The sequence below is a fragment of the Dromaius novaehollandiae genome, chromosome 1 (assembly GCF_036370855.1).
Source record: "Dromaius novaehollandiae isolate bDroNov1 chromosome 1, bDroNov1.hap1, whole genome shotgun sequence".
Taxonomy (NCBI): domain Eukaryota; kingdom Metazoa; phylum Chordata; class Aves; order Casuariiformes; family Dromaiidae; genus Dromaius; species Dromaius novaehollandiae.
Genome location: NC_088098.1, coordinates 114,356,519 through 114,381,856, shown reverse-complemented (window position 1 = coordinate 114,381,856; position 25,338 = coordinate 114,356,519). Strand labels below are relative to the sequence as shown.

General features: G+C 38.6%; 1 protein-coding gene across 4 annotated transcripts in view; it reads left to right on the top strand.

Annotated features, from left to right (window-relative positions):
• Nucleotides 1-25,338, top strand: part of APP (amyloid beta precursor protein) — a 232,963-nt gene that overhangs the window by 127,930 nt on the left and 79,695 nt on the right. For 2 of the 4 annotated variants that reach the window (XM_064523713.1, XM_064523702.1), the window contains exons 6-7: nucleotides 5,599-5,801; nucleotides 16,434-16,601. In XM_064523713.1, coding sequence (XP_064379783.1) covers nucleotides 5,599-5,801; nucleotides 16,434-16,601 — 371 coding nt within the window. The remainder of the gene's footprint in view (nucleotides 1-5,598; nucleotides 5,802-16,433; nucleotides 16,602-25,338) is intronic. The other 2 variants (XM_064523722.1, XM_064523718.1) reach the window with 1 other exon arrangement.

The window sequence follows — 25,338 nt, the reverse complement described above, 5'->3', positions numbered from 1 at the left end:
GAAAATTACTGGATATGCATTGCAGATCTGTATTTTAAATATGGCTTGTAAATATGTGATTACACAGAGAGTAGCGAAATTGTCCCGGATGTGTTTTTTGAAACAGAAGTACGCTCATCAGAGTTGCAGTGGTTGGTATGTTTTTATTTAAGTCAGTGTTCCAAATGGAACCGTTTACCTCTTAAGGCAGCCTGAAACTCCAGTATGTCTGTGGCATCAGAAATAATGCTGAAACTGCTGAACTCCAAATACCCTGTCTGACCACACGTAGGCCACATAGATGATTTGTATTAGTGACCGACTGTACTACTTGGGTGCTTGAGAGAGGCGTTATTTCCATGACAGGGAATTGGATTTTAATATCCCTTGTGTGGGAAAGTTGAGGCAACAGCTTCAAAACCATGGTGCCTGTGTGTCTACTGTTAATGGAAATTGCTGCCCCCATCTGCCAAAAGTCTCCACTGATGGGAGAATGAGATAACACGAATGCCGAGTGTGTGAGCATTGCAGATACCTTCATGGTTGCATTCAGGCCTAACAATTTACCTCAGTTGTTTACTGCTGTATCATTAAATTCAGACAATGATAATATGGCTTTACGAATATGTGAACTTGTCAGTGTAAAAGTAATTTTTTTGAGCAGCCTTTGAAAAATCCTGTCACCAGCATCACTAAGCTAAGGCAAAGTGTCAACAATTTCTTGTAAATGAGACGCTGCAGTCTGTGGTGCGAATAAAACCCTGGCTGGGATGGTATCAAGGGAATATAGAGAAAAAGCTGTCAAGGTATCATGGCTCCAAAAGAAACAAGACTGAGTCATACTTGCTTACCAGAGAAGGTAAATTGTAATAATAACAGGAAGCAAGCATACCTGCTATATGTATTAAACAAAGCAAACTCCCAGGCTTCTGAGAGTTCACATTCATTTTGTAGGAAACCTTTGTTTGAAAACAGTGGATTTAAACTGAATGCTGAGGTGAAAGGTGTGCAAAATAAGCTAGACACAATGGCTGGAAAGCAGCGCTGTAGCGATGCTAGTTGTGAAAGGGTACCAGAGCATGACATGGAGAAACAGAGACCTATACACTCTTCAACAGAGAGGTTTTTGTCCTGGTTTGCAAACTTGTTGCTCTATTGCAAATGTTGAAATAAAACTTCGTTTCTTTGCCGAGCTAGTAGTCTGCTCTGTATGCTCTTTGAAGATGATCCAGGATGATAACAATGATTAAATCCAAGGAAACAAAACCAAGCATAATTTTTCATGTTTCTCATAAGACATAATACGAAATATGATGCTAAAAATACGTCAAGTCCTCCCACTGTCTTTGTTTGCTGCAGAAGCACAATAAAATTTGACATTGTTTATACTAAGCTTGCGTCTTCAAGCATGAGGCTCAAATTTGCCTTACTGCTGACAAATACTGGGGGGCACCCCCCCCCCCTTTTCAGCAGCATCTGACCCCTCCAAGTAGCTGGGGTGAGAGGAGTGGTACTAAGGGACTACAGCTTTTTTTCATGTCTGTCACACCCATGGCCTTTGGAAAGATACAGTCATCTGTGCTTGCACGCGAGCATGGTTACTGTGGTTGGATCTTGGGAGGGCATGAATCAGTGGGATAGCACTGGTTTCTACTATAAAACTGCTGTTTTTACTGATACAGCTTGCTAGAATATGTCTCTGGCTGTTGTGTATTTGTGCCGTTTGCTCTGTGCAATGCTGCATTCAGTACAGCGAGGCTTGATTAAATCATCAGGCTAATGCTCATCCAGTTACTCTCTGGTATCAGCTTCGCTCAAGGAGAATCTTGCCGAGAGAGTGTAAGGCACTTCTCCCCTTCCCCTTTTCTTTGGAAGACAGCACTGATAGGAAAGCAAACTTTGTATTTAAAATAATATTAAAAAAAGGCATCTGAGAAAATGCTTACTTGTAGAAAGAGACTGGAGTGTTGTTCCTTTAGAAGCCTGGCTGTAGTTACGTACTTCTGTATGATGAGAGAAACTTAAACAGGGAAATGAACTTCTAAAGCCTAATTACAGACATCTTAATTCTGTAAGTATATGGCAAATGGTTCCATTTAAGTGTCAGAATCTAAGGCAAAAATGCTTCTGTTTTATTTGTTCCTTTTCCTTGTATCTTGCAATAAAATAAAGCCTGTGAAATACTGCCCCTGTGTTTGAGTCTTCCAGAATATGTTACAAGCAGAAAAAAGATTTTCCTAGGAGTGATCAAAATAGTAGAAACAATATTCTAGGACCTCTTTTGTGCTAGCTCTGTCGAATACTCTCAGGAATGTGATCCTGTAGCTGTTGTAGTCTTCCAACACGTCCTGCTTTTTTACCCACTCAGATGTCTAGTTCATTAGCAAGCAGCAGGTCTAAAGGGCGGTATGGGTAAGGATTACCCTTATGTATTTACTTCTGGGAAATCAGTTCAGAGTAAAGCAAGGTTCACTGTGATGGCAGGCATAGCCAGCCAGTACATACAGAGTATCACAGCGCGAGTTGTCAGGCACAGCTAAGGTTGTTTATGCACTGGTAAGGACCATGCTTTCCAGGAATTGCATTGCTTCTGAAGAGGTCATTTGATTTTTAAGTGCAGCTTCTTTTTTTAAACTTTCTTAGGCATTTCAACATTTATGGTTGCAACTGCAGATAACAACACCAAGGAGAATCATGTTAATTATAACAATGTCCATATAAATAAAAATATAAATAAAAATGATTTGCTTCCACTGGTGATACTGAAATAAATTTAGTCTGTGGTTTTTGCTGTTCTAGAGGGTGACCCTAGCTCAGCAATGGTTTCTCAAAAAAAAAAAACAAACAGATTTTAATGAGAATTCTGTTCTGCCATCCTGCTGCCTTCACACCACCACTGCCACCCCCCAGAAAAAATACAGGTTGCCTTCATGTCAAGAATTTCCCAGCAGAGTGCTGTGGACTTGCATAGCCAAGTGAGTTGCTTTTATGTAGCTAAAAAACAGATGGATTTTGGATGCATACAAATTATTTTTGAAGTGCCTTTCCATGTGTCTAATTGACTTTCCTTTGTTTGTTTTGTTAGTTTGTTTTTGTTGTCCTTTAAAAAAAAAAAAAAAAACTTTGAGCTTGCCAGTGTCTGAGAGTAGTGATTCATGTGAAAGGAAGAGGAAAAATAATTGCCTTTTTTTTTAAACATGCTGTGTTTGTTCCTGTACGTCTAGAATTGGTGGGAGAGAGAAAGACAAAGAACAGTTCTCTTTAATGTTGAAAGGCATATCATATCCAGTGCTTTTGATCAGAAACTGGATGTTTTATACTCAGGATGGTTAGGTTAAATGCCTGTGGATACCCAAGACTGGAAGCCCCTTAATGTAGTAATCAGAAACAGCTACTGGGATTTACAAACCCACCTTGCTCTTGCAGTTCAAAGGTGACAGTATACTTAGAGCATTTGTTTCATATGTGTAAAAAGGTGAAATACTTGATGAAAAAATTTGAAACCAAAAATCTATTGTTTAGAAAGGAGCTACTGAAAATGAAGTAGAAAGTTTTGGAGATACTGGAATTAGAATGTCAAAGAAAAATCATACAGTGTAGATGATTTTGCCTATGGTTTTGCCGCTTTTTCAACCTTTTTGTTGTATGGAAATTGAAACAGGTCATCCCTTTATCAGGCCCTCTCAGCAAATGAGCTATTACTACACCCATTTTTATGTATATAACCTATCTGGGCTTCACCCAGTGGAAAACTTAATTATTCCTTTAAGTCTCTCTTGGTTTTGGAGGCCACGTGTTGGGGGGGGGGGGCGGGGGGAGGAGGACAGGGACAGGGAATCATTCTTGTTTGTATGGAGACTTAACTTTTTCCCGGTAGGTTTAGGTACGTGGCATACAAGCTTTTTTTTTTTTTTAATTACCTATCATCCTCTTAAAACCATAATAACAAATATATTGTCCTCCTCTATGCTCTGAGTTTACTTTCAAACTTGTAGTAGACAATATATCATAAAATGAAATGTTACAGGCTGAACAATACTTAAAGTGATAGCCTGGTCTTCAGAATGAGGGGAGGGAGACAGGTTAACTTCACGTAGAAGGCTGCTCAAGCATCTGCAGTGCCGTGGAAAAGATGAGAAGCCTCTTGTGTGTGATGGTGACAGAGTCTACTGATTGTCTCAATATTTTAGAGATCATTTACTCATTAGCAGTCAATCTCAAGTGGAAGAACAGATTAATAAAAACGCGACCTTGACACAGCCAAGTGCTGGGCTAGGGAGCATTTCAAAAGCAGCAATAGCGGTAGATCTGTGTTAAGCTTTTTGTTTTATAACCTCTATATCATACAGAATTAAGAGTGATCCCAGAAAATTCTCGACATATTAAGCCTCCAGATGAAAGCCTATGTGCAGTATTTTCCTTCCATCCTCAAAGACTGGTTAATGTTCTGAAGGTGTTTAGGCAGCTATATGAATAGTCATTTGTAGTAGTATGATGTATAACAGTATTTAGCCCAATCATTTGGGGTTTTTTGATGTGGACAGGGATGCTTGTATTTACTTCCAATACCTGACATTTCTACACATAACAGCTTAGTAGTACCAAAGATTTTTCTGTGGATCAGCTGCACAGCTGTTGTACCAGCAGCGCGTCTGAGCTGAGCTTGCCAGGCATGCAGGTGCTCCCCAAGGTGGTGGCCTCAGCAGCATCTGAGTGTGGCCATCACCCTCTGGTCGGTCTGGTTGTCATGCAGGGATAAAAGTCGGGATTCGCATTTCCCTCCCTAGATGTTAGGGTTTTATAAAAGGTGGTGTGGCTACTGTCTGTGTTAAGGTGCCAAAAGAAGGTAAACCCAACAAAAATGAGAATTAACAAAAGTCAGCCGGAATATGAATCTGCCCCCTACAGCCCCCCTCCCCCCCCCCCCCCCAAAAAAAAGGTTCTACATTGGAAATCTTATATTTTGGACATGCTTTTTGCAGTAAACTTTGTCAAAACAGGCAACTCTGTGCACAGTTCCTTATAAAAGTGGCATTTTGGTGCAGCAAACTGAGTACTATTTTAACAACAGGACAAAGAAATTGGCAGTCATTTCAGAAAATTCCAGATCTGTGTTTGGTTTGATGCTTAGCAGGCCTGCGTGAATGGCAAGCAAGCACGTTCACAGCACGTCTCTGTTAAAAATGTATTGCGGATGAGAAACTCCTGAGGAATTCTCTTGCTTCTGTGTGCATGTGAACTACTATGTGTTTTGAGCTAATTTGAGCTTCTTTCAAAATAAAAATTGATTCTTTGATGACAGCATGAAGCAAGCATGTTTGGAGTGTTACTCAGCTGTCAAAATATGGTACTGCGGGTGGGGATCTCTGTGTGAAAGGAGGAGTTCTCTTCTGGCATCTCGCTAGCCAGTTTTCTCCCAGCCTTGTTAATGTTGACTTTTGGTGTTTCTGATTTATCACTCTTTGGGACATCCCACGGTCCGTGGTTCTCCACAGGGGGGAATGGAGATGGAGAAGCAGGTGCCTTCTGGTCCTCACAGTGTTTCTGAATAAAACGTTCTCACTTGTCACCTTGAAGTCATTGTGTTGCTGACAGAGTGTTCTCGTTTTCTTCGTTTAGTGACGATAAGGTAGCAGAAGAGCAGCCAGAGGAAGATGAGGAGCTAACAGTTGTGGAAGATGATGACGCTGATGATGATGACGATGACGGTGATGAAATCGAAGAAGAGACAGAGGAAGAATATGAGGAAGCAACTGAAAGAACAACCAGTATTGCTACCACCACCACCACAACCACAGAATCCGTGGAAGAAGTTGTCAGAGGTAAATTTGTGGCATTTAGCTTGGGGCTGGAAAATTGCTCTTCTCGCTTTGCATATTTGCCCTTTACAACAACAACAAAAAATGTTCCAAACAGCAAAACATCCTATGTTGCAGCATTGTTATGCTTTATCTTCTATGATTTGCAAATGGGCTCCACCTCCCCTTTCCTTTTTTCATTACGCATATTCTTCCAAGGTCTGTCTTCCTAGAAGGTCTGGTCATTGTATATTATTTGCATGGAAACTAATGGTATTTTGGGTTTTTGTTTTTTTTCATAAAGTAATATTAAGTAAATTTGACTGTAGCAAATAGCACAAGAATTGTTTGTGCAGGACATCATGTGCATTTGTTGCAGAATAGCAGATGTCAGTTCAAAGTAGGAAGGTAGCACTAGATGGTTTGCTCTCTAATATTAACATTGGTGATTAGCCATTTTGTAAGATGTTACATAGCTATTTCCAACATTTCTCTATGAACTAGTAATTCAAGAGGAAAATTAGATGAAATTAGAAATAACTATGCAGATAAGTGAGCCTGGCTATTTTGTTTTATTGGCTAGGAGGGGAGGGGGGAATAGGAATACAGTGACCAGAGAAGAAAACATGGAGTGGAAAAAAAACCCCTTTCATTTCTAAAGGTTTTTTTCCATAATGTTTTGCAGTTGTTGAAATGATTGGATTTTAAACATTTTGGTTTTAGCCTCGTCAATGGACAACATAACACTCTCAGTATTTTTAAATGCCATGTTTCCCCCTACAATACCTATTTGAATGAATTCTTCCTATATTTCAATTTTAATCAAAACAATTCCATATGATGGAAATCTCTGTAAGATAGATAATGATTCTTCTGCCGTGCTTACAACTTCCGCAATAATTGCAGGAGGTGATGACAGAAAATGAGATGAAGAGCTGCAGTTAAAGTGAACGAAGTTGGAACTTGCAGGAGGCAGAGGCAAAATGACAGTGATTGGGAATGTAGTGAAACAAGGCTGAAAACATCTGGCCTGGCTCCTTTCGTCTTACCTCTTACCTTGAGGGGTGTTAGTGATCGAACTGCCCCCACTTTGCTGCGTGTGGCTAGTTGTCCTGTCCTCTTGAACCACGTTGCTGCTGTTTGGCAGAGCAGATAGGGAAGGAGGGAGGCGAGGGATCCTGGCTATGGTTTTTCACACATATAGATGACCAAGATGTCCAAGAGATGCTTTGGAATGGGGAGAGTTTCTTCATTTAGATTTTTCTTTTCTGCCTGTGTGCAGTTACAGTCTGTCATCAAAAATACTAATGCTTCAATGAAATTACTTGCAAATGTTTCCTTCTGAGGCTGGAGAGGCAATTGTATGCATCTGTCTTATGTAACTCTGTTGAGTGTTTTGCTCAATTATTGGAGGGCTGTTTTGGCAGCAGGGGGGAATTATATTTAAATCTTTAAGCCAATTAAATGTATTTCCATATGTGAGCTTTCATGGCCCAGGGGTGAAACGCCCTGTTCTCACAAGTAAATGAATATTAAATAAATAAATAAACTTCAATGGGATTTTGGATGAGTGGAGATGAGAACAAATTAGGTAGAGTGTGTTTCTTCACTGAGGTTGCTATTTCAAAGAGGTTAAGATGTTTAGCCTTCAGGAAATTATTATGTAATAATATGAATGTAAAATCCAAAAAGATGAGGTAAAGTATGGAAGCCACCTTAAAAAAATTCTTTAAAAATGTATATGCTTGCTAACTAACAATGAAAAGCTGTTTTTCCAGAGTCTAAAAGTAACCACCTTTTGGTTAGTATCTGTAAAATACGTGGTAAAGACAAGGGCAGGGCTACAAATGAGGTGAGGGCAATGTGTTTCAGATACAGATTTTCAGAGCAGTTCTGCCACAGCTCCTCAGGCTTTCCGACTTCCAGCTTTCTTGCAGGTGGATGGGGCATGCTGATATTGCTGTCTGGTGAGTATAATTGATGTCTGACAGAACTGCACTAGGCAAAACGCTTCTTCACTTGCAGATGAAGAAGCACATGAGTAATATATGGCTTTGGCCCTTGCTTCTCCTTCCCTTATTGCACTTTAGAGAAAGTCCTCCCAGGGCTCCTTGATCCTCCTGATATTGCCATCAGATCCTGGATAGAAACTTCCATGGTGAGCATCTGCTGTAAACTTGCTGTTGCAAATGGAAGAAAAGTTTTTCATTTTCAGTGCATATGAAAAAGGCAGAGGTGTCTTGTAGACTATTTATATAAGTGTATAAGTGGTCCATGTTATGGAGACAGCTTAGAAGCCCCTCCAGATGGGCTGAAGAGTCAGATCTTCATTCTAGTGGGCTTGAGCTCTATTCAGGCCTACAAGTTACTATTCCCAAGCGTTAGTCAATGCAGTTCAGAAAATACATCCTAGAATACTCTCCGTGGGCGCTTTGCAGACCCTTTTTTGCTATACTTCCTGGAGCTGTGGCTAATATTATATCATAGCACTGAAGAGCACAGAAAGTGGCTTTGTCCAATTTTGTAGGAGTTGCTTTTCCTATGTTAAATCAACATCGGCTGGTACTCTTCTAAAACCATAAATTAAGATCTAATTGTGGGCTGGTACTGAGCCTTTTCTCCCACAGATCAATGCAATGATTGCCGTCAACCATAAATAACTGCAAAGCCTAAATGTAATGTTATACTTTAAAGACACTTGAGCTATTGTAGAATCAAATTGTCAGGCAGTTTTATTTTTATGCTTATTTTAATGAATTGTGATCAAAATAGCAATAGTAGAACTACTTTCAGACTTATTTCCAGTGAAAAGAAAACAATTACAGTTTTGCCTAGAGAATGATAGATGCTATTGACAGGAAAATAGTCTTTTCATTCATTTTCTGTAGCAACCATATTTTTATAAGCTGTAATGTTTGTTCAGAAAAGTGAGGGAAAGGGATGATTTAATTTATTTATTTACATCCCTTTTCCTAGCACAATACTTGCCAGTATTCCCTTTCCTGCCTTTGGTGAGGGTTCATCTCTGCTCTTGGTTTTCAGATGGAGTAGGACAACCAGAGTTTAAACTTTCAGATACACTGTTGCTGGGGTTCAAATGTTAAATCTAGTTCATTGTGGTACTGAGGCTACCAGGATCCAAAGAGTCAATTGATTTCAGATCTGCATTTTTTCACTTTCAGTCACTGGGAGATGTTATCACTGAATTTGTGCTGAACAAAGTGTGGCTAGTTTTTATGAAACCCTGCAGAAACATTGTGGCTCTTGATTTTGTGTCTGTATGGAGCGAGGGGGGTAACTTCGATGACCAGGTATAACCACCAGAGCAGTCTGAGTTCTGCTGTCATCACCACACTGCAAATGTTGCAGAGCTGCTACTGAGACATCCAGGCTCCAGGTGACTCTTGCAGTGCGTGACAGAAGCAAGCAGAAATTCAGCTCTCCCAGCGTGTGTAATTCGTGGTTTTGTTTCTGCTCTCTGTCACTGCTGTAGGGCATAAGAAAAATCAGTCTCTTTTAGCTTACAGCAAAGAACAAGCAATTTGAACTTAATGTTTCCTGTCAACATAGGAGTCAGTCAGGTCTCATTTAAAGGAAAACAATGGGCTCAATGCAGCGGCCTGGCAAAAATGCTTGGCAGCTTTTTCGCATACCTATCAGCAGATGTGAAAGATTCAGCAAAAGCTTGACCTACCTCATCTGGCATATAATGTTGCCCTTTAGCAGTTGCTTTTGCTTTCTCATATTCAGCTGCATTTCTTTAAACATTTGTGAAAGAATTTAAGCAGTGCTGCTTGACGTGACATTTTAACTATGCTTGCAATCTGGAGTTGCAAGTGAGAGACCATATGCTGGTTTCCTAGCAGCAGAAAATTAGTCTGCTGTTGGTATGGCAGCTCTTGGCCTTATTGATCTAGGATACTTTTTTTGCTGCAGATTTATGTGTTTAAGGGTCTTAAATTCATTCAGTATCACCTACTATCTATTCTAAGGCGAGGCAGATTATCACTGAAATTTCTAATCTCATCAGCTGTAAATTTTGGGATAAAATTAGAATATTAATCCTATATACTAGATCAGATATGCTTTTTTCACCCTCAATTGTTTCAAAATAATTCTTCTATTATCTGTCTTTTCAAGTAGTTGTCTTTGGTTTTTCCTCATTTGCTTTAAGGCTATGAAGTATGCTTTATTTGGAAAGTGATAATGTGTAGTAATATTCCATATTAAGAAAAAGCCTACACAATTCTATAAAAAATAGTTTACATTGTGATAACCAGCTTTTTTCTTTCTTACAAATGGGATCTTCATTAAAAATGATCATCTAACATCAACAAGAGCTAATAAAATTAATATAATTGTTTTGGATTCTAGTAACTGATAGCATTTAATTGGACATTATAATTTAAAACAGAGCTATTTCACTGTAATAGAATACTTCAAGATATATTGCAATTAGTGGATTTTTTTGTTATTTAGTAATCTTGCTTGATGAAAAAGCAATATATTATTTATATTTTAGGTCAAGGGCAAACATACTGAAATATTAAATACAGTAATTCTGTTGTTTTACATAAGGTTGGAGGGTGGAGAATGGTTTAATTTGAAATATATCCTGTCAGAAGAAATCTCCTGATAATCTATTCCTCTAAGAGAAAAGATCATTTTAGGGTATTGAAAGAGCAATTAATTGAATATTTTGTTTTATTGTGTACAGTTTGTTTAACAATATGCTACCTTCTCTGGGACACAGTCATTTAATAGGCTGAAATGCACTTTTGTGCTAATCTTCGTAATCAGTGTGTCTTGCCATGTTAGCATAACCACGGTGTTATATAAAAATTATATCTCTTGTGAAACAAACAAATTTATGAAATTTTATTGACCTATACCTAAAGTCAAGCTGGGGGTTTTGCTTGGATTCTCCCCATCAATGATAACTGTTTATCACTTTGGTTCAAAATGTACTTGTTTTTTGCACAAGTAAATAGAAAATGGGTTTTTACGCATTTGTCCCACATCAGAACTGTAAAGTTTTTTATTCTAGCCAAGTATACAATTACTTTTTTTTTTTCTGGTATTCCAAGTATCTCCCCTCCAGTAGATTAAGAATAAACATTAGAGAGAGAAGTTCAATCCTAATTGCTTAGGATGGAAATTACAATTTTACGGTGTTTAACTGTTTTAGAAGAGATGTTCTTTAGTCTTGCATTTAGAACTCATCATTCTGCTTTTTTCTTTTAACTTTCTCTCTAGAAAGTATTTAGCAATTGTGTAGCTAAGGCACCAACTTTATTCCCAGAGCATATGCCAGCTCCACAGCTGTCTCTGCCTAATTCCAAAACCTCTTAAAATTAGCGTTTGTCTTTGAATACTCAAATTAAGATTTGGCTGCCTCTTCTAACCATATTTTCAGAATGAGAAGTTTTCTTGTTTCAGTGAAATTGTCTTCAAATACTCCTTTTTGATCAATTTATTGAGCAAAACAGTATCTTTTCGGAAGAAGAGCAGTATAAGAAAAAACAGTGTACATTTACTCTTTAACTTGTCCTGTTTTTCTCACCAAGTTAAAAAATGGAGGATAATACAGATACATGTGTATTAGCATCTCCGAGCTGTAGCTCTGAGTTCCTAAAGACATGGAAGCTAAAATTACTCCACTTGTAACATTATGTACTAGTGCTTAATAAGGTGGGCCATATACCTCACGATACATACTTGAAAGGTTGATTCCTTTGTCCTCTCTTGCATTAATCGATTACTCTGCTCTTCAGTGAAGTATAAATGGTGAATTATAAAATTGTGGTCCCATTTACTTAAAGCAGCTAAGTGCATTACTTGTTTGGATCCTGCATAAGTATGATAGAAATCAGCTTCTATCTTCTATCAGCTTGAACTGATCGAAACATGGACGATGTAAATACCAGGCTAGTGAGTTGGATCATACTGCCTGCATACTTTATTAAATATATTTCCATGCTTCATTTGAAGTAACGTGCTTGGAATGTAGGGATGCTAAGAGTTAAGCTATTTGTGGCTTTTCCCACTGCCTTTTGTGCATGTAACCTCAGGGATCTTACTCAGCTTTGCTGTAAAAAGGGTCATGGCTACATTGCAAGGCTACTGTTTAGGAATATTTCAAAGGTTTGGAAATAACTTTGAGATTCTCAGCTGGAGGGGACTATGCAAAATCGAAGGGTTGACAGGATAAGAAAAGTTATAGATGCATTATATTTTCCAATACTGTGACTAAATTATAGAATACTTGCAAGCCAACCTGCTGGTATCTTTCTCATGTAATGTTGAGGTAAAGAGGTTTTTCAGAGGTGTGAACTAAACATAGGTCCAAGCTCCCAAGACAAATCAGAGCTGGTTGTCTAACTCCTCCTACGGGTCTTTTATTTTATTTTATTTTTTATCTCTTTAGATTTAATTTCCGGTTTAACGTTTGGAACAGCACTTAAACGAGCTTAGTTCTCATGATCATATGAATAAGCTCAAATCCCGACAAAAATAATGAGTAATCTTAATGTTTACATGACAGAAGTATGTAAAGGTAGCTAAAAAAATGTATTTTTTCCCATTAGAAGTTTAAATTTATTTCAGATTCCTCAATTGAAAATGCTGGTATTCACATAGGAAGCGTTAGTCCTGTGTGAGTGGGGAAAAAAAGTTGCATGAAGTTCAGATTTTGAAATAAAACAATTATAACTTCATTTTGATTTAAAATCAATTTTCTCCAAGGAACAGAAAGAAACGATATACATTGTAATGAAAAGTTTTAAAATGTGAATCAGAACCGTGTTTTTATACTTCCCTGTGTAAAAACTGCTCATCTAGCTATCTAAAATGTTTGCACATAACTTTTAGCTAGCTCCACTAACAAGTCTTTGATAAATGACTATTTATAGAAGAATTTTGTGTAGAGCTACTGTAAATCAGTGTCCAAATACTTGAAAACTGTGCATTTCCTACGATGCTGAAGTCTGTGCTTTTCAGAGGGAAAATAACACAATCATTCTCCATGTTTAGTGTAACTAACTTGTTTTCAGTATATAACTTTAACTTTCAACTTTTTTATAACTTTCAAAAAATTTGCCACAGAAGTGTCCCTCAAGGAGCAATCTGCCCGCTTTGTTTAAAACAGCTCCTTTTGTGACAAGAGGCTGGAAGAAGTATAACAAGTCTGTAATGAGGAAACCTCAATTATTCCTTCCTGATTAACTCAAATAATTTGTCAAAGCCAAGGTTTCAGAGAGGGAAGGTATTGGCAACCAGAACCTTCAGTTTAGGGCACAGAGAAAATAAGAGGTAATTTTACCATTGAAGAAGGATTTTTTGAAAACTCAGGGTCTGGAAACAGATTTCGAATTTAGGCCAGTTATGAACAGGAACTGTGACAAAGGCTTATCCTCTTTAATTTTACCTAATTTCACGGAGCCAAAGTGTGCATCTTGGGTGGGGGAGAGTGAGTGAGTTCCTAGTACAAAGCAAAGCTCGCTCTTACTGCTGTACTTTTAACAAGGAAAACTGAACTTCACAGTGGCAAAAAAGTAACTCATCTTTTAATCGGCAACAAGATTAATATATGAAGCAAAGACAGCTTTTAATTGTTTGATGAATCATTTAGCAGTGTATGCTGCCTGCTTCTAATATTTGTGGAAATACCATACCTCATACATCATAGGCATAAATTGCTACACTCAGTGCCAATAGAAGGAACAATCATTTTTTCTTAGCCCAAGAAAACCTGTTGAAGTTCCCACCTCTGCACTTCAGTTCGCATCCTCCTGGCTCAGCCAGTACCACTGAGGGTTAAATGTTGTGGCTTTGTCATACAGGCACAAATGATGGGGCTATGAGGGCACGTGGGAGCAGCCACTGGCCTTGGGCAGGACCATTTCCCAGGCAGGTTTAAAAACATACCTCTGAACATGATGCTTGCCTGCAGGCTGTCAGCAGTGTCAGCTGGAGCAGGGACAAAGGGATGCTGCTCTGAGCCCTCCGCAGGGAAGAGGTGGTGGCAAGCAGTGGTGGCATTACTGGGAAGGAGATGATGGCAACCAGGTGTTCCCAGACTGGGCCAGCAATGCTCTCACAATAATCGAGTGCGTTGTTTCTCCCTCTTATTTGTCTTGAGCTCGTAAAGCATTGTGTCCATGGAAGAGATGCCCATTTCCATTGAGCAGTAGACCATTTGTGTCTTTACTGTTGAGGTCTCACTGAGAGTGAAGAGGTGGACTGTGTGGTTGAAGGACATGCCCTGCAGTGTCACCAGGTACCTGGTGAGGGACCAGGCAGGGCCCCAGCCGCAGCGCTTGGCTCCCGCAACGAGCCATATTTCACTCTTGCTCTTTCGAATGTGCTATACTGTGGTTTTCTGAACGTGTCCAAGTGCTTCTTAATGTCTATGAATGACTTTGGTTTCCAAAGAGCTAATTCCTTGCTACCACTGGCATCAGTTATTCCACGGGCAATTACCGTCATTTTTGCACATTATGTGCATAAGCAAAAAAGCTCTGCTACTGTTTCTGTGAGAGAGGTACCTGGAAGTAGGTATATTAAACTAGGAAATTTCAAACTGAATCTGTGAGCCTTTCTCATCTCATAAAAATTAATGCAAAAGCTAATAAACTGGACTTAATAGCAAAACTAGAATTTCAAGGGAAACCTAGAATGTGCTTACTGCGTGGATTGAGGTCAGCCCACAGGCAGCATTAACTAAGTAATTTTAAAAGAAAGATCGAGTTGTTGAGACCTCTGTGTTTTTGAAATGACGTTTCTTGTCAGCAAAAACTCTCTTGTCTATACCTGTCTCTTTAATGTCATCAATCGCTATTCGTTTTTAATTTACATGCAGCAGCCCTTCCAAAGCTATGCAAAGTTTGCTTTGTGTGAAGACTGTGACTGTATAATTGGATGGCAGGGCTGGGTTTTATTTTAAAATAAATCGGAAGAGTCACTCGTATACTATATGTGATATATAATTAATCATGCAGCAGTATACAATTAATTGTAATTAACGTGTTGTACAATTAAATACTCTTATTTTGTATTTTCTTGAAGTAAGCTTGTTTTCCTTCATTCTGTCTTCACTAATTGGTAGATGCAGAACTGCGCATTTGTAGTACACCTTTGATTGAATACATGGATCTGTTTCTCTTAGACCAAATGTATACACCCTAAAATCAATTCTTAACATTTATACATACTATGTGTGAACCTGATAAATACATGTGTAAAATTATATCCGTTGTTTTAGATAGTTAAGCAAATATGGATGCATGTTGACTAACGATGACAAGTTAATGTAAAATGTATTTAGTAAAGAACAGCACTCCCAGGGAAAGTGAAGTATCTATCATTCATCAAGATAAACTCTGAAAAGCTGAATTTTTTGTATCCAGATTCGTAGAGGTGATGAGTGCGTAGGGAATTTTCAGTGCTAATGCACTGATACTCCTTTATACCTTTCGACCCTTAGGAGTCTGCCTTCGCAAAGCTCAAATTTGTGCCGTAAATTTAGAAGCCTCCAGTGAATATGCCAGTTTGTCTGCAGATGCAGTGTGTGGGATGAAAGCAAACGAGGGATATATTGCTGTTTAATGTTATGTAGCTTTGCAAATGATATATAGCATGTGGGGCAAGATAAAATTGTTTTTTCTGTGTGGAACATTATTTGTAAAGGGTTATATATTTACATGTATAATTGGCTGAATTCCAAATTGCAGGCAGAATTTGCTTTCTCTTCACTTAATTTGTGCAGTTTGGTTTTTCCCTCAGGTTTTCATGAGTTGCAGGATATTGGCAAAGAGTATGAGAGCTCACAGTGAAAACAGATCTAGACCGTTTTAACTTTTCTTTTCCTGTACATATTCACTGGGGATGAGATTTACTCCTATTCATGAGACAAAGCTATGGCACTAATTTGATATATACATGAGCCTCAAACCATGAATTATAAACCATGTACGGGGCCTCTTGCAAGAGGGAATTTCGTCTGGAGTGATTATATATAAATAGGTGTGTGAAGAGAGTTTGTTTTTCTGTGCAACTTGTAAATGGCCTTTTTTTAGTAAGTAAGGAAATCTCAGTTTTGGGGAGTCTGTATAACTAAAAACCAACAAGAAAAAAAGAGCATCTTCTGCTGACTTCTGCTGTCAAATGTTTCCCATAAAGACAGTTACTCAATTTGCTTCTTGGACAATAATCTGTTATGTCTTTGTCCATTTATCCTGCCAGTAGTTCAGCGACCTTAATACGAAGAAGTTTCTACTTCTGTGGCTTGGAAGTGAAGAAACTCCATCCTTGTATGACTGCCACGATCTTGGAGGTTATGTCAGTACGACTGTTCGAGGGCAAAATCCTTTAGTGTATACAGATAAACTAGTTAAAAGTGTGGGCAGACCTTGTGCTAGAAGATTTAGTGGCATGAATCTGTATTAATTCAAAATTTACCTTCATTTTCTCTGAGATGGTTTCCTGGAGGAGGAGTTAAAGCAGTCGGTAATTGAAATTTTCTGTTTTCATGAAAGTGTCTAGTCCCTCGTTCAGCTGTGCAAACATTAAGAGATGTGTAATACGTTTGTGTAGACGGACATGGGGACAATACCATTTTCACGCTAAACGCAGTTCCTTCGGCTCTCCTGTAACTAGAGGTGTGCTCTGAGCAAGCTGAGACGGGTCCATGCCGGGCGATGATCTCCCGCTGGTACTTTGATGTGACCGAAGGCAAGTGCGCACCCTTCTTTTACGGCGGCTGCGGCGGCAACCGGAACAACTTTGACTCGGAGGAGTACTGCATGGCGGTCTGTGGCAGCGTCAGTAAGTGGAGCTCGCCGGCCTTGCGCAGCCTCTCTCGCGCACCGCTGGCTCTGCTGCTTGGGAATGGGCTGTGCTGCCACTAACCACCTTCCTGGCGAGCCGCTCTGTTCGCCCACCTTCTAGCGAACGCGCTCCCTCCTTATTAGCTACTCATTAGCGTCTCTCTAATCCAGCATGGTAGTGGATAACTTTACGCTGTAAATGGGGTTTTGCAAAGAGGTAACCAAAGGCAAGCTTAACATCTCTGTAGATAAGACTTTCATGCTTACTTTGTCTTAAAATCTTCTGTAAAAGTGTACTGACATTTTGTGTGTCTTTGTGCATGTACACTGCATATGCAGAAAAAAATTGAATTTTAGGGAAGCCTCAGGTAAGTTTAAAAATAGCTCATAGTTTGCAAAGTGTATTTTCATGTATTACTTCTTAATTTTTTAATTGAAGCAATATAATCTCATAAGAATATCAAAATATTTATTTCCAGCTGTGGAAGAAATGGAATTTTTGTTCCAAAGTTTGCATACTTTGTATGCATTTGCAAGGAAGATGAGAGAATTGCCATTTGATTTTTAGGTTTCCCTGAGGGCCATGATGCATGTGAATGTGAATTACCTCCCACCTCTTTTGTTTAACATACCATGTATTTAATGATCACTTTCCACGAAGAAAGAATATTTGCATTGTGAGTTTGGTTTTCAAGGCATGATTTTCCCCACCGCAGAATCCTGAAGCTGATACAGATTTGTCAGCTGTGTTTTGATTTGTGAGCCTCTGGTACTGTCGCCATCATCTGCCTTGTCCCCTCGTATTCTTGGGAGAGTTATAGCTGCCATTTACAACTGGAACATTAGAGAATGATTATATATTTCACTGCCCTGCCCACTCACAAGGGTGGGCTGGAGGGAGCAGAATAGAATCGGCACATTAGGATTGCTTCTGTTATAAAAATTTTCCAAATTGTGCCTAGGAATGTTTGGAATAAGTAGCAAGCTCAAAAACTTGTGACTATTTACAGAGCCATCGCAAGGCAATGGTATGTGTGTCGTGAAGTAAAGCGCTGACCTGTATTTTATTGGAGTGAGAGCAAGCTCACTGATGGAGGCAGGATTGCTACTCTGGTGCTCCAGCTGTGTTTCATCTCCCTGTCTTTTGGAGCTGTTAATGGCAAGGCTCCCGGGAGGGACGTGTAAAGACGACCACAAGAAGAGCAAGGGAGATACGGTATGGGCAGTGATCAGCTCCTGTAACAAGAGGAAAGACGTAGCGAGGAGAGAGAAGAAATATTTTGTAGATATAATGATAATAGAAATATGCTTGCTACAAAAAAAAAATGTTGAATGATTAAGTTCCTGTGTTAGTTTTCAGAGATGCGTAACATAGTTTTGTCTTTTATTGTGTGCTCTAGGACAGTCTAGGAAAAAAATGCGATTTTGCTGCCTAAATTAACTCTTAGTGAGGGTTACAATAGCAGAGTAGGATTTTAAAGAAGAAAGATTTATGCATTGAAAAATGCAGGCTATGTGATACTGAGGGACAGTTGATGTGTAGATATGGAATGAGGAAAGAAAAGTTGTTAAATTGAAGATAGTTGGGTCATGCAGGTTAGAGGCATATAAAAAATCTGCAGTGAGATAGATGTTGAACTTTTGCCCTAGAAAAGCCATTTGACATCTTGTGCATTTGGTTTCAGGTACCTGCGATGGGTCCGTGTGGTTCTTTTTTTTTTTTTTTTTAACTGTTATGGACAGCAGAGAATTTGTAACGGTTAATTACCTTTGTCAGTCTTGCATAGATAACATGCTTAAATGGTGATTGGAGCAAAGACAACATGATGGCCATCAAAGCTGCTAAGAGAAAATAGCCGAGAAGCTGAAGTTTTTGCTGCTTTGCTAGTGGAAGTGGTCCTGGTTAGCAAGGGAGGAATGACTGGAGTGAGCAGGATTTACCTGCACAGAATTTGGGATACCTCTGGGGTTGGCTCGGTCTGTAAGAGGCAAATGGAAGTCACCAACCTCTGAGGTTTGTCTGATGTTACACTTGCTGCAACAGTATCCAAGTTTCTTTGCCCAGAAGCTTAAAAAAAAAAAAAGTAGCTTCATTCATATACCATATATTTGATTTTCAGTGAAGTAAGATTGAATGAAAAATAGCTATTGGCTTTTTGTGCTGTGCGTTTTAATTTTATGAAATATTATTGCCTTTGTCAGCCTCACTGCAAAATCTAAACTGTCTTTGTGAAGGCAGGACAGCAGTATAAATAGACTTGTGTTATATTTTGACTCTTTCAAAATTGAAGCAGTTTTTTTTGACTTCCAGTTTTTGCAGATTTGTTTTGGCTTCTGCCCTTCAAGCTGAGCCATATGGATGCATTTTTGTGCCCAAATTCTGTAGTAGGGTTCTGTGCAGACGCAAAGATCACCCTATATGATGTATCTTGCAAACAGAGCTGTAGTTCTTCACCCAGCACTTCAAATCTGAGACTTTCATTTCTGGCTTGAATAATACTGTGAAGTTACTACATAAAGGAGGGGTGTTGCTGACTAAAAGAACAGTCATGTCACATAGACTTCCTACAAATTAAATAGTAAAACTTGGAGGGATGAGATTCCGATTTGTCACATTAATAATACAGTGATGTTGCCTTCCATATGCAGGTTGTAGGTGAAACTGTAACACAGACTGGTTGTAACAGTAAGCAACAGGATTTACACTACGATAAAATTCAAAAGGACTCTGCTCAGATCCGAGCAATCTAGTGATCTTATTGCAAGAAACTTCCTGTTATGAGGGGTGACCTTGGCCATGATCTTAAAAAGATTATGGATTGAATGAAACTTGCCAGTTGGGTTGCCTGCCTTCTTCCAACTTGTCTTTCGGCAGCAAAGTTGTACAGCTTGTGCTCATACTGTTTGGAAGGATAAATAATCTTCCCTTCTAAGATTGGCAATTCTTTCAAAGCATGTGAAATCAGAAGTGAAAAAATAAACAATTTCTAAATTTAATCAAGCTGCACAGCAAATCCATTAGGAAATTCAAATGAGCCCAGGAGATTCCCCTCTCTCTCTCTCTCTCTCATAGAGGTTTAATTCTTTCTTAGGTTCAGTGAAAAAAAAACAATGCCAAAAGCATTACCATTTTTTGTTCTTCTCATAGGTATCTTGGTTTATTTTGGGAATCTTATTGTTGGTCTGAATCATTTTATGTTTAGGAAAAATACCTTAACTACTGGGGTGAAAAAAAAAGAAATAGAGCCCTTTAAATTAATTTTGTCACTGTGTGCTAACTGAATCCAGACACCAAGATTTTTGAGTGTGTTCCTATTCTTTCTCTCCGTATGAAAATATGAGAGTTTCACAGTATGACAATATTGTTTGTGTTCATGTAATATTTGGAACACATGAAAAGTAAAAATGGCTTCCGTTAAATGGGTTTATTTCAGCTTTTTCATCCATTCATAGGAATTTGATCCAACCAGTTTTTTTGCAGACTGAAGTAAACTCTTAAGATCATACCACACAACAGAGGTTATGACATGGACTTAGTCTGAATATTTGAGCTGCGTGATTTCATTGACACACCTGGGAGTGTGGAAAGATAGAAGTGGTCTTGTCTTTTTTGAATTAGAACTTATAGGGCTTTGTCCTGGTTTTCCTCAGTAGTTTCTCAAATAATATTTGAGTCTATAGGGTACACTTTCCAAGCTACTTCAGTTATCTGTTTGTTCCTATATTTTTCATGTCATGTCAAAGTGTTATGTACCCTGATCTATACCTATCTCTTATTTCTGTTCCTGAAATACTTTTTTTCCTTCAGATTTCATCTACTGTTTCATTATCTCTATGCAGTTTCTCATTACTCTTCATAATATTGCTGAATATAAATGGCAATGAAAATTATTGGAAATACTGAATATGATATATTTCAACACTTAAGTGAGATCTTGTCTTTGGAACAGCTCTGATGTTGCTAAAATTGATTGATTAACTTTACCTGGTTAAAGCAAACCTTAGATCAAGCCTCTTCTCCCTTCTCCCCACCCCCAATCTCATGAAAAAAAGGAGGGGGGAAAAAAAAACGGAGAAGAGCTTCCATCTGGGAATGCTTCAGCCATCCCTCCTTCTTCCTCTCATTTTTCTTGTATTTCTTTTTCCTGTCACCCTCAACTTAACCTTTCTTTCAACCCTTGCACATTCCCCCTGCTATCCACATTTGTCTTTATTCATTTACTCCGTTTCTCATTCCTTTTCTGTCCACTGGTTGCATTGCTACTGTTCCCTGGTGTCCTACAAAACTCCAGTGAGCCTCTCTGAGGCAGGACACGGTGTGTGGAAAGCACACTGGGTGGTTTGTGCATCTGCCACAGCACCTTTTGGCTTGTTCAGCTCCACACCCGGTTGCCTGGAATTTATACCTGGAGTCAGGAGAGTGAAATTCCCGCAAGGGAGAACTGGCTCGAATGAGCAGGGATCCTTCAGGAGGAGCTTTGAGCAGGTTGGAAGCAGGGCTGTGCTGGTTAGCAGGACATGCACAGCAGAGACCAGTGCGTGGTCAAGGGAGCAGCGTACAAAACCAGAGAGGACTTTGGAAATATTTGCAGGGAGCTTGGAGGGAAGCTAAGAACACAGATCTTTCTTTTGCCTAGCTACAGCTTGTTTTGTGGGATAAACTTGTTGGACTTTACACAACGTGATACGGAATGGTGGGTAATGGTTAGGTTTCTCTTTGGTGTAGGTGGGTAATGGTTAGGTTTCTCTTTGGTGTAATGTGAGTTTATTTTTCTTGTAGTGTGTTGAAATTGGACGGAACCAAAACCTAAGGATGTTCTATTATCATGAATATTATACAGTCTATGGAAAAAAGCTCATGTTTTATTCTGCTTCCTCGTTGAAGTCTCTGAGCCTTGATCTGAATGGGTAGTTCTGTACTGTCATAGGAGGCTACCGTTGTCAAATTTTGTGTAACAAATTTCATCACCGATCTACAGTAGAATTGATATATAATAACCCTAGAAGGGGAAGGCTTTAAATATCTTGTTACCAATTCCCTTAGCTTGCCAGAGCCCATGCCATCTTTCTATTGATTTTTAATAAGGACGTTCGATACTGTACACAGTTTCTGTTCAGTGTAAGAACTCAAACGTCTACTGTATGACTGTCCGTAATGAGTCCTTTGAAACCATTAGGATCTGTCAGATGGGTAATTCAGATTTAATGACTTCAAAGCATATGTTTTGGCAAGAGTAAGCAGAAGATGATTTAAGTGCCCTTATCAAAGGAACTATTTCTGTCTTATTATCAAACAAAAAAGTAATCTGTTGTAAAAATCTTTTCTGTAGTTGTTGTTTGTTAAACACCTTTAAAGCTACAAGAAATACATAATTTTTCAATAAATACTGCTTTGAAATGATGTTAATATTCATATTTTAACTTGCAGGCACAGGAAGCTTCAAAGGTTGGAAAATTCTTTCTCTCAAATGGGTTTAATTCAAGAACTGTTACATTCGATCCAGTTCTCTTACCGGTTCCTGTAGTTGTGATATGGTAAATTTAAAACATTATGAAATCCTTGCTGCAATATTTTCATTTGTCCTTCATCAAAAGCCATAGTAAAACAGACTCTGGTGGCACAATCAATTTTTGAAGACTTTGACATATCATTGAAATGTCCTTTTATAAAATAGTTATTTGAAGGGTTTTTTTATTGTACTGAATTACTAAGGCTAACAATAGAGTGAACCCAGAGGATTCAGTGTTGTCAGTTAGCTCCTTTACCTTACTTCTGTAACCTGGAACCTAGTAATAACTTTAAATGTCAACATGTGCTGTTTTATTTTTGATCATTTTAGAGCATGATCACTGCTATTTTGTGTGAATTTAGATAGAATTGTATTTATTCTCTAGACTAAACGCTGGAATCTTACAGATTTGCTAAACCATTAATTGTGATGGTTTGTGAGTAGCACATACTTTATTTCAATTTCAAATGGAGGAAGGAGATGAAAAGAAGCAGACGTTGTAACTAAGGAGCTACAATTTCATAATACACGTGGATCGTCACACTCTACGAATACATATTAAAGCACTGTGCTCAAGACTTAGTCTGGTATTAGAGATCCACTCTTACTGCTCTTTTAGCTAACTTTACCTTGCCTTCTGACTAGTATCAGCCCCTCCTTGGTAACTGATGAGGTCGATCTTAAAATGTTTTCAATCTGTACTCTGAAGTGAGGGAAAACATATTACCTCTAGCATTTTGCATTGTCCAGTTTAATTTCTCTTCAAAGGTACTTCATATAACAGTCTGTATCTTTTTATAGCAAAGGCTTAAAGATGATACTCCCATTGTTTTTTGGTTGTCAGTAATTTCCTTCACGCATTCGCTGTCTCTTTGGGATCTTGACATCTCTTTAATTAGCAGGGAGTAAAATGTTTTGGCAGCTATACTTGCATGCCAACCTCCAGAGCGTGTTTTAAGCGATAAGGAGGTAAAGAGCTGCAGTGCATTCGCATTAGCAGAATAGTAAAATATACATAGTTTTTAGTTAGGAAAGACGTTTTAATCCTCTATCTTATTTATCAGATGATTGCGCATTTTATCTGTAAAACTTAAGAGACTGCTTGAGCTTGAGGTCGGGAGGGAGGCTTAAATACAGAAAGGAGGCAGATGTGTAGAACACCTTCATCTGATATAGCTGATATTGCCCTTTCACTGTTCTTGAGGTTTATGGGGTAGTTGGCAGGCCTGTGTCTATAAAAGCAGTAGAGCTTGAAAGTTGCTTCATCCCAGGAATGCATTTTTCGACAATGCGTTTAGTGTTGGAAAGTTTTCAGCACAGTGAACTAGCTGTAGCACTGATTTTTCACAGCACTACAAGAGATACAATTTAAAATACAGAAGTCTAGCACTAACATTTCAAATGCTAACAACCCACCTTTATAGCAGTGATACTGCAAGGAAAGGTTTCACTAAGTACAAATCTTTTATTGGAATGAATGGGGTGGAGGGGGGAGGAAATTTTTACAAATACACTAAGCCAGTCCCACTAGAACAACCTGTGGCGTTATCATAAAGGCTCTTTGTATTCAGTTGTTTTACTGCTTCCTAAACTAGTGGTAAAGGGGAAATTGCCTCTCAAGACTTCACTTAAATATGTCCCTTCCCCATCATCTCCAGCATAGGTTGCCTGCATCTGCTGGATTTAAATTTCTCTGTCATGGAAACTAGACTAAGTCATGCATGTCGATGAAGCTGAGACCAATTTTCAAGCAAGGTAGAGGAAATCTTAAGAAAAACACATTTTTGCAGTTCTTCATTGTGAGTACTTGAGGTTTGTCGTTCAGTATCCATTGTAACCCCAACTGTAAATGGATCAGTTTTAGTATCTAAGTTGTTAATTTCAACTAGCATGTTTAGTGAATCTTAATGACTAATTTGCCTTCATCTGTATAAATTTGTAATCATATTTCACCCTTGAACGAAGTGTAAAACCAGTGTTAGACCATACCTTTGGGGAGGAGAAAAAAAAAGGTAAAGTTTAGGATTCAGAAGAGAAATGATACAAACATTTCCATACACAAGAGTTTGACTATTGATAGTTTGAAGCACTGGGAATTTTATTAATGTAATGTATTAATGTAAAGCTGCTGTTGCTGTAACTTGTTCTGTTGGGTTCTATTTTTCTCATAAATATTTAAATTATAATGACAAAAGATAGAAGAATGACCTTGAAGCAGAGCTTTGCAAGGCGGTTTGCAAGGCAGCAGTGGGAACATTTGCTTTGGGGACCTCCTTGCAAGCATGAGAGGCAGCAAAGCGGGAAGGTGCTCATCTCGAAGTCCAGTCACTAGCTGTCGGAAGCTGGAGTGACTGGCTCTTTGGGAATGCAGATCAGCGCTCCCTATTGAGTGACTAATTACAGGTGTATGTGAGAGGAGAAGCAGGGAATAGACCTGAAGACAAGGTGAAACAAGGTCATCATTTTGAACATGGGGGAAGAAAAGAAAAGAACTGAAGAACTTGAGGTCAAGTGAGTGATCTGAGCAATTAATGGCCGAGATAAATATCAGGTGGATATTAGCAAGGCAAAGTTTCATTTGTCAGAGCTGGAGAAAAGGAAGTTGTAGTCATGGAGCTGCAGTGAAAACATGAAGGAGAGTTTTAGCTAAGCTAAAGTGAAGTCCTTACACAGAAGGATTCTTAAATAAGAAAAATTAAGTTAAAGCTGGTTAGATGGCAGTATTAACTTGAGTTCAGGCAATAGGTAAGGAATAATATGAGTATGGTGATCTTTTTTTCTCCAAGTTGTTCTTGTGAGGGATTTCAGTAAACCGTCTTCCAAGCTGCCTGTTTTGATGCCATGTCAGCTATTTAAATTTTAACATATCAAAGGAATATAGGATTAGTCTTTGCAAAGTAAAGTTTAAGAGGGACTATATCACTTCTAAATGTGATTTGGTTTTTTTTTCCATCTCAATACATTTAATTATATTTTCTGCCAAGGTTGGTATCTTGACCTGTAATTATTCTTTGAATACTAACGAAAATTATGAATTATTACAGAATCTATATACAGATTTCAATGACAAGGTAGTTTAAGCTTTATGGGTGATAGGTAGTAAAAGCAATAAGAAAACCTAACTATTAAGAAAGGAAAGATCATCCCTATGGAGCACTGGTTCAGATCAGTTTCTCTTTCATGTCTTAACTGTCTTAATGTCACCTATGCCTGGAATCTTTTTCA